The sequence below is a fragment of the Lactuca saligna genome, chromosome 8 (genome assembly GCF_052625555.1).
Source record: "Lactuca saligna cultivar CGN05327 chromosome 8, ASM5262555v1, whole genome shotgun sequence".
NCBI lineage: Eukaryota > Viridiplantae > Streptophyta > Magnoliopsida > Asterales > Asteraceae > Lactuca > Lactuca saligna.
Genome location: NC_136424.1, coordinates 47,863,186 through 47,873,959, shown reverse-complemented (window position 1 = coordinate 47,873,959; position 10,774 = coordinate 47,863,186). Strand labels below are relative to the sequence as shown.

Genomic DNA, 10,774 nt, shown 5'->3' with positions numbered 1-10,774 from the left:
TTTTTTTCACAGAAAAAATAAAAAAATTGAAGCTTATTGCTATTTTTTTTATTTTTTATTTTTTACTTTTGTGATCCAGGTTGCAACATAGATGTAGAGAAATGAAGAATACCTCATTACCAAAGCTGAGGTGCTCCTGCTGAAATGAAATTGTTGACTTTATTTATTTTTATTTTATTTATTTATTTATTTTTAATGTGTAGAGAAATGAAGAATACCTCATTACCAAACCAGCAGGATCATTTATGTAATTTACTCAATATATAATTATGTGTGTAATACTAATTATTCTTGGTATTAATACATTCATTTGTGCTGTTAAGGATGAATTAATGAAATTACGTCCGCATTTATTGAAAGTAACACTAATGTAACAGGAGTTTTAGCGGTGAAATGCATATATAAAATAAACGTATTCTTTCATCAGTAGTTATAAAGATTTTGTTCGTATGAAGTTAGCTGAAGTCTTATAAATATGGATATTTCTTCTGATGAATCATCGACATCTATCTACCAAATAAGTCGAAAATTTGAAGAAATCACCTCGACGGCTTCAAAGAATAGCGAATGAGCGACTTTTAGGGATCTTTACCAATATCAAGGATTTTGGTATTACGATGGATTCCTACAAAGGATTCTGCAAGCTCAAGAACAGTTCAAAGCTCAGGCTACTGACATCATTTTATGTACGACACCTGACTCCGATGCCTTGAGGCTCCAAACCTTGGCTTTTGCAATCATGAATAGGACTACTACTAGTTGATTGGAATCTGGAAATGCTTTGCAACCCAAAATCCCTTGTTTGGAAATGGATCTTTTTCCCATGCACAAAGATTATCTAGAAATTTCTTCGAACCCTAAATTACCCTTATTCACAACACACATACCCTACACTTCTCTTCCAAAGTCCATCATAGACTCAAAATGCAAGATTGTGTACATGTGCCGAAACCCTAAAGATGTTCTTGTTTCACAATGGCGTGATATAGGGACTACGGATTTGGATAGGATTCCTTTGAACCAAGCATACAAATCATTTTGTAAAGGGGTTTCAAATTATGGGTCGTTTTGGGATCATGTGTTAGGGTACTATTCTTGACGAACGAGAAGTTAGAAACTGAAACATCTTTCAATGTAAGAAGATTGGCTCAGTTTTTGGGTCGCCCTTTTTCTTTAGATGAAGAGATGCGTGGAGTTGTAAGAAAGATTTCCATGAAGAAAACTAAAGAAATACAAAGAAACAAAGATGTTGAAGATCAAATGGATTATCTTTCTCAAGAGATGAAGGATCATATAGATCAAATCACTAAAAACCGGTTCAAAGGTTCGGGTCTTATAATTGGTTAAGGCAGTGTTATGTGCCATCGTTACTTATTAATTTAGAAGTAGAAAATTTTAATAAAATTGAGCGAAACTCCATAGTTCTTTAAATAGATGTTAGATAAAAATATTTCGATATATAGTATGATTATGTGGGTTACACTCCTTCCTAGACACTTATATTTTGCATATTAATGAAGTTTTTAACTTTCTAAAAGGACAACATTAACTCGATGAACCTAACAGCTATTTATTACTATTTCCTTTCATATGCAACTTCATCATGTTTTATATGCTTTAAATAATATAACTTTTTTATAGTAATATAACATATCTAACTAGCTAGGCATTATTACCTTCTTGGTAAGTCGCATTCCTAAATAATTTTCACAAATTTAGCCCGACACATATTTTATAAGCACATACCCTGCTTGAGTAATGAATATAGTTGAGTTGGAAACACTATTGAATTTCTCCAACAATAAACGTTTAAATATCGATAACAGAAAAAAATATACGAATGAGCCTCCACTCTATGGATAAAAAAGACTTTGCTTTTCGTATGAAAACCTCTATACATCTTAAAAATGATTTTCCAGATAAATAAACAAATAATGACGAAAAAAAATGCAAAAAATAAGATAATAATTAAAAAATAAGTGTTTTCAAGACCTATGGGTTGAACTGCATAACCTTTGGTGCAATTCTCAATAATCTGTCCAAAGCATGAGGAGTAAACTTTCTTGCAAACAAATGACATGTGTGGTTTTTCCTCCCATTATACTCACAATGGCTATCACTCCTTAACTTCTCCAAAAACTGGACTGTCACATCATACCTCGTATACCGTGCCGGGTGGGGTCCACCTTTTGACCAGTCAACAAAAGTCAACGTTCGTCTGGAGTTCCTTCCTCCAAATTTCTTGGAGACAAATGTCGGCAAGTAATGCTCGTCCGCATAACAAGATCCGTTGCAATATTTTTGAAAAACAGGGAAATACGTTTTATCTGATATTACCTCCAATGCTAAATCACGATCCATTTCAAACCATTGGGACCCTTTTCTCCAATCTTGGAGTTTAATGGTAGGATGCATTTTTCGGCTGTAACGCCCTCGGCCAACGGGGCCCATTAAATCATAGGACTCAACAAAATTTTGATTCGAGTTGATCAAGTATGAGTAGACTGTTGAAAAATTGAAGAGGGGAATACATGCTTCTGATAGAAGAACAAATCGTTGGTTGGAGAAATCAAGAAGCGCGTTGGCTAGCAGTCGGCGTTCGGCTTCGACCATGTTGACTTTTCCCCATTGAACTTCCTAAAATCAATAAATATTCTTCACACAGGTTAAATACAAGAAATGGTAATATACTTTTGTTGATTTGTTTATTATACAATCTATTTCATTTCTTAATTTCTACTACTAGATTTACTATTATCAAATATACCTCTAGTTATAGTATTATCCATGATTTTTTAAATATCTTCAAACAAAAGAAATTACTATACTATACCACACATGTATAAAAAAAACATATTCTTTTTTCATTGTATTTAAACCCATTAATTTCTCTAGCCACATGCGTAATAAATTGTAGATGCCCTACGCCCATAATAAAAACCACATGTAGGTTGTTGGACCAAACAAATAATTTCAAAACCTTTCCATTTACAGTTCTTAGCTTTTTTGGGCGTCGGTCATTGAATTATTTGGTGTTTTTAAAATAATTACTCAAATTTCTTTGTATTTGAAACATAAAGAGTATTAGAATTAGCAACAGAATGATTTGTGCTTAAATTATTACCTATTTGCATTTATAGTTACTTACATAAATTATTAAATGCGTGGTTAAAAATAGCATTTTGGAGAAGATAATCGAGACAAAGATGGAAATGATTAGAAATATGATCGTAAACTAAAATACATTTGTTTGAGATGAGAACTAAAATGGATATATATGATTATTTTAGTCATGGATTATTCAAATCATTTTAATTTGTAAATGTAATTAAAATATTACTTCTTGCCCTTTTGGACGTTTGGTTTTAGTGATTTTTAAGATTCTATTGGATACTACTAATTTTCTGTCGGTTTCGAGTTTTAATTATTAGACATATCTACCCCTTTAAATTTCCTTAAACATTTTCTTGTTGTTCGTTTTGCTTTGGTAGTTGTATGAAAGGGACAAGGGAAGTACAACAGATTAGGCAGACTGTACAACTGATAAAGCTAAAAGTTACGGGAGAGACATTAGGGGTATAATAGTAAATTCAGGCATCCATTTTCTTACCTTACTAGGGATTCTCCGGCCATGGAAAACGGAGTGTTTGGGTTCCGTTCGGTTAGAAAATGAACCGGAGCAATGGACGTAGATGTTGAAAAGACCATTATGCCCTTTGAAGAATCGTTCCCACAACGGAGACAGCAACACCGGACCTCTTGTCAAGAACATGAACGCCACCTTCGGAGTTCTGTGGAATGGATAGTTTCTCACTTTAGGAACCATGGATGCTCGCCAAATCAACTCTTGGTCAGTCATCTGGTGCATGATTTTCGATGGGTGTATGAAATCTTCCAATCTCATGTTCTGTGTCGGCGGCGGTGGGAAGTCGGCGGTGGTGGTGGTGGTGGTGGAGAGAGGGAATTCGTTGAACAGGAGGTTCAAGGAGACATTTTTGAGTTGGAAAGCGAGTAATATGCCAAAGCATAAACCAAAAGCGAAGAAAAGGATCAAAGAGAGGAGATTTGAAGGTTGGAGTGGAGCATTGAAGAGCTTCAATGATGGAACTACTGTGTTTTGATTGTTCTTCATTGTTTCAGAGGATCAGAAACAGCTTTCAGTTTATTTCTGAATGGATTTCATTAAGGAACGAAAGATCAGTTTCACTGTAGGGTTTAAGAATGGAGATAATGGATTTTGTATATGGTGGGGTGTGAGATTAAAGAAGAAGGCCTACAATGTCGTTTGGGGTGGATTTACTTGGTGTAATTGACGACTACTACAAAGTCTACAAATACATAATACAAATATTGCTTCGTGTAGTTTACGACTACTAAAAGTCTAAAACACAAACATTCGTATAGCCTTCCCGAGGGTAATTTGGCTAAATGACAAAATGGTCCTTTGTCTTATGGTCAACTTTCATACGTGGAGCGTCTCATATGGGTTGGTCTAGTCAACACCTTGACAATTCGGATAGACTTAGTTTCGTATTACAAATGGTAGCAATAGCATGTGATTGTTAAAAAGTGAGCCATGTGCCATATTTATACACATAAAAGGTTGATATGGACATAGGCTACATACATGTTAAAAGCATAAAGAAATTGAATCAACTATTTTAGAAACTTTTTATAAAGTAACACAAAAAGTTGTATTGCATTTCATGTATGAGGCTGATGTCAATAGGACAAAACAATACATTTTTTACATTATTTCAAATGTTAGAACAATGTGAGATATGATTTCATTTTGTTCTATATAACTACACAGATTAAGATACTCGTTAAACAAAACAACAAAACATTAAAAAGGAACTCAAATAGCTAGAGAGAAAATCAGTATTTGTGGATTTGCTTACATGTTGTAAGCAATATCTTCAAAGATTGCTTGTAAACATTTTAAGCATATCGGCTTCTGGCTTCCCCTTGCTTAAATGTATATTTCGGTTTTCGAGTACAAATGTTAAATTTGGAAGTATGGGGGCCATTAGTGAAAGATGATGATAACCTTAAGGGCCATTATTTCTTTTATATGGCTTTTGGGGTGCATATATAGATTTCTTAGCTGAAGTGTAGGTTTTATATTAATATTCCCAGTAACAGAAATATATAAAACAAACTAATATTCTTTTATTATTTGACATGTGTTGGAATATACTTTGGTAACCCAAACAAGAATTAAGTTCCAGTTGGAAAATTGGAATGCAATATATATATATATATATATATATATATATATATATATATATATATATATATATATATATATATATATATATATTATTTAAATTTCCATTGTCATCGTTGTGTCGGTAGACTAGTATTTTAGGTCTAATAATTTACCATAAAAGCATAAATACCTATGGCATTTTATCAAAATAAACCTTAAATAAATTAATAATACTTCAAATATTGAAATGATATCTAAAATTTGAAATATTTTGCATTTAAAAATGTAGTAAAAGATATGGCCATAATTCAAAATGTAATATTAAATTTAGAGTCAAAGTAATTCAATGAAAAACAAAACAAATCACAACTTATACTATTTATATAAGTAGGATGTTTTCAGAAAAAAAAAACATCAAATCAAAACTGAATTCACAAACCGGAGCGAATGAATAATAATAATAATAATAATAATAATAATAATAATAATAATAATAATAATAATAATAAATGTCAACTTTGCCATGCGTTCTATTTTTTATTCAAGAAATTTGACCATCCATGCAATTCTGTTTAGATTTGGTTATCTAAAAAAACAAAGAAAATTATTTATAATTATAAATATGAAAAATAATGATTGATTGTAGCATGGAGATGGTATTTGACTTTTATTAACGAACTCTAAAGTCATATGAAGAACATGCAGTGAAGACTGAAGACAATACCGGAGAAGTATTTTGTTGATTTGGTCCGCAGGCCTCCACCATTGGACGCCGGACGCCGGATGAAGGTTCAATGATAGCCTCCATGTCCCTCCCGATCAAAATGCCCTTATTTATGTTATTACCTTTATACCAATTTACAGAAAATTATTGATAAACAGAAACAATGAGACCTTTACGACTTAGTTTTCTTTGAGGATATTCAACCTCAAAATAGATATTCAAGCAGCGTTCTTGAAAGTCTCAATGAATATCATTGTGGTTTTTGGTAGAATTGATGAGTAATTAAGTAAAGAATTTCACCCTTTTGATCATAATTATAACGTAAAAAATTTGACATTTAATTGAAGTCGTTATTTAGATTAACTGAGTTTTCAACCAACAAAAAACTGTCAAAGCTGATCGATGTTGCTCTCGGCAGCTCTCGGCTGATAGGGGATATATTATATGTCACTCTTTTTTATGTCCGTGAAGCATGAAAAAACGTTTAGCATCTATATGTGCTAATTCTTTTGGGATGGAGACTATGACTCTTGTTCTTGAGGAGATGTGAGGTGTGTCACTATGTATATGGCCCATTGTCGAGGGCTCGGATTTTTTTTTTATATATTAGGAAAATTATATTGGAAATTCGTCGCTAATCCATTGTTATATATAAAAAAACACTACAAGAATATTAAACTAAGGCGACGACGTTTATCCCGAAGACAAACGTCGTCGCTACAGGTACCCTATGCCGACGACAAATTGTCGCCATAGCTTTTGAAACTTTTGACCAATTTCCTTTGACCACTACATCTGTGCCGACGACAAGTCGTTACCATAGGTCTGGTGGGAACGACGAAAATGTTGGCGGTAATATGAAAATCTATACCGACGATGTGTCATTGGTATAGGTAAAAAAAAAAGAATTTTCTATTTATTTTTATTCAAGTGCCAGAAAAAGTAAACGGCGTAGTTTTGGGATACCCTATGTCGACGACAAGTCGTCGGCACAGAGTTTTTAATTTATATATATATATATATATATATATATATATATATATATATATATATATATATATATATATATATATATATATATATATATATATATATCAGGAATAAATAATACGTCGTCGTTTATGTCGACCCTATACCAGCGACATGTCGTCGGCATAGGGGTATACCCTAAAATAGATACGCAACCTTCTTTCATTTGCACACAGCGACTTCTTTTTGCATTCTTTCCTCCTAAGCGGCGAAATCGGCTACCCAACGACAATATCCGGCGATTAACCCAATCCAAGGTTGTTTCTACCCCTAATTTGTTTTTTATTATTGTTTGGTACTGATTTTTACCCCTAATTTGGGGTTTTTTGGTGTGTAGGAACCGGTGGTGAAAGCTCCACCGACCTAGTGACTGCCTCACCCTTCCACCATCTAGTGTTGCTGCCTGTGGCCACCACTAGCCACCATCGGAGTATTACTTGCTTCTTTGACTAACCAAAAAAACGGAACATCACAAGAACAAAAGGTTAGTTTTTTTTTCTAATTTTTATTGAAATTGAATTTAAATTGTGTTGAAATTGTTTGTTGTTTGTATATATATGTGATTGTGTTGTATATATATATATATATATATATATATATATATATATATATATATATATATATATATATATATATATATATATATATAGGAGTAAGATCAAATGAGAACGCCTAAAAGGTTGAGAACGCGAGAACAGATCTGGACCATTTAATTTTTAAGATGTGTGGCTATAATTAATTGTTATTTTTCTAATTATTAATACATTTAAAAATTAAATTTCAAATTAAAAAAAATTATAAAGGGTATTAAGGTAAATAAACATTACCCTAATTTGTAAACTCCTATAATTACTCTCTGCCTCTCTATTTTGGTCGACGTAATTTTGCAAACCTTGAAAAACCCTCAGCCCTCTCTCAGCTTCCTGCCTCTATGTGCGCCTCCGCCCTCCTCCACCCCACCACTCTTCCGCCCTCATCAGTCGTCCCTCACCCATGCTCTGCCCTTACTGCTCATTGGTGTTGTCTGCCGCCGTAAAGTTAGAAAGAGGTATTTTTTTAACTTTTAATTTGGAAATCTATCATCCCTACTGCTATTTCGGTGGCTGCGCTTCTCGCTGGTGCTCTCTAGCATCATGTAGGAGCAAAGCATCAGTCTGGTCTACAGGGGAATCCCCTATTCCCCTCTCAGCTATCTTTTGGAATATATACTTGTTTTCGATTTGTGTTGAAGTTGTTCAATTGTAAAAGATGGCTCAGACCACCGAGGGTGCGTGTGAGATTGTGGAGTGTGTAAGGTTCAGTTTCATGACTGATGAAGAGGTCAGAAAGCATAGTGTTTTAAAGATTACAAACCCTATTTTACTTGACAGTGTTGGAAGACCAATGCCAGGAGGATTGTATGATCCTTTGTTGGGCCCAATGGATGAACAAGCACCCTGTAAGTCATGTGGGCAGCAGTCATTTCAATGCCCAGAGCATTGTGGTCACATTGATTTTGTTTCACCAATATACAATCCATTGCTTTTTGATATGCTTTTCACTCTTATAAGGAAAACATGGCCCTGAATCTGAAATCCCAACATTTGAACCCTAAAATTCATTTATTTATCACAATTTATACAAATCATATTCATACGAGACTTGTGCTACGTATGGTTTACAAGCTTGCTATTTGAAAGAGATGCAAAAACACAATCATGCCCTCATTATAATCATTTATGATTATAACAACATATGTTTTTCTACTAATCATTCATTTTAATATTTTGTTGGTATTTTTGTTGTCTTTATATGTTATTGTTATTTTTGTAGATATTAATCAAAGAAAAAGGAATGCTAGATTCTTTAGATTATGTGCCTGCTCCTACTCGTTACACAAGCTCGCACGCCATTTGATTCAAAGAGAAGGAAGGGGTTGTGACCAATTCAAGAAAATTGCTGATATAGAGATAAATTTTGCAATTTTTTTTTATTTGAAGTGGTTTAATCATTGTTGAATATAAGTATGTATAAATGTATCAAACTAGTCTTGGGATATTCTTTTATGAATATAAATATATAAATGTATAAACTCAATCTTTGAAAATTTTATTTTATGAATATAATTTTTAATGTGTTGATTTTTTTTTTATTTGTTAGCATATTCATTTATGATTAGTAATTTATTTTTATTCATTTATAAATGTTATCTCTAAATTATGATTTATTATTTAGGATTACAAACATATATTTTTATAATTACAAATGTTTTATTCATATATGATTGAAATTATTTTGATGAATAGTAAATTAGAAAAAAAAAAGGATTTTTTATTTGACAAAAAAATAATATAAATTATCTTTAATATCCATTAACAAAAGAAATAAAAAAAATCGGTTCATATTTTATTTTAGGTGGATAACCATTATCACTAAATTTTAGGAAATTAAGATTTGAATTTAATTTGATTTTATTTAAAATAAATAAACAATTACTAATATACCCTTATAATATGATTGGTCCAGAAGTATTCTCGCGTTCTCAACTTTTTAGGTGTTCTCATTTGATCCTTTCCATATATATATATATATATATATATATATATATATATAAAATTGTTGTTTGTTGTATATATATATATATATATATATATATATATATATATATATATATATATATATATATATATATATATATATATATATATATATATATATATATATATGTGTGTGTGTGTTGTTTGTTTAAGTTTATACTTTAAACAAACTAACTTGATGAAATTGATATTGTTTAGGTTGGTATATGAAATTGAAATTGTTTAGGTTGGTATGAAATTTTGTATGATTGTGATCTTTGTTTAGGTTGGTATAAAAGTTTATGTATAAAATGTAAAATATGTATGAATTGTGTTTAATTTGTTTAGTTATTAATAGCAACATATATATATATATATATATATATATATATATATATATATATATATATATATATATATATATATATATATATATATTATCTTTTTTAATAAAAGTATTTCATTTTCATTTCTATTTGAAAGTTATAACATAAACAAAATAGTAAAATTACGTTGTTATTCAAAGTAATATTAAAAATATTTTTTATCTTGTTTATGGTGCTATAAAAAAATAAAATAATATATTAAAAGTATTTTTTATCTTGTTTATGGTGCTATTAAAAATATTTTTTTTTTATCTTTAGTATTCTCATTGATCTTTCGACCATATATATATGTTTGAATCATCTTAGTGTTTTAAACCAACTAATAAACTTTAATGTCAATATACAAGATAAAAATAAACAAAAAAATAACAAAATAATATAAAACTAATAAAAATATGTTTATTAAGTTAAAAATATTTAAACTATAAAAGTTATTAATACTAATATTCTTTTTTTATCTTGTTAATTAAAGTATTTTATTTTTATTTCTTTTTGAAAGTTATAACATAAAACAAAATAATAAAATTACGTTGCTATTAAAAGTAATATTAAAAGTATTTTTTTTATCTTGTGTATGGTGTTATAAAAAGAATATAAAAAATCAAAATAATATTAAAAGTACAATGCTGTAATTGAAAAAGATAAAATGTATATATACTATAAATATGAAAGAGAAGTGAAAAATAGAATGTTTTAAATAAACTAATCATAGTACATTGCTATAAAATGTGTTTAGAAGTCTACCCTTATGAATACTCTATCAATTCCGTCCGATTCCTACTTCTAGGGTATATATTTCTTTATCTACTTGTCAATATCTATCCATTTCGTCCGTTTTTTTTTTCTCAAACAAAAAGTCATACAATTT

General features: G+C 30.5%; 1 protein-coding gene across 1 annotated transcript; it reads right to left on the bottom strand.

Moving 5' to 3' along the window:
* Positions 1–1,935: 1,935 nt before the first annotated feature.
* LOC145007944 (glycosyltransferase BC10-like) lies at positions 1,936–4,353 on the bottom strand. Its single transcript, XM_078966556.1, has 2 exons — positions 3,611–4,353; positions 1,936–2,637 (listed from the first exon to the last, which is right to left on the bottom strand). Exons 1-2 carry the CDS (start codon positions 4,130–4,132, stop codon positions 1,993–1,995), a joined length of 1,167 nt encoding a protein of 388 aa, XP_078822682.1. The 5' UTR covers positions 4,133–4,353; the 3' UTR covers positions 1,936–1,992.
* Positions 4,354–10,774: the final 6,421 nt, after the last annotated feature.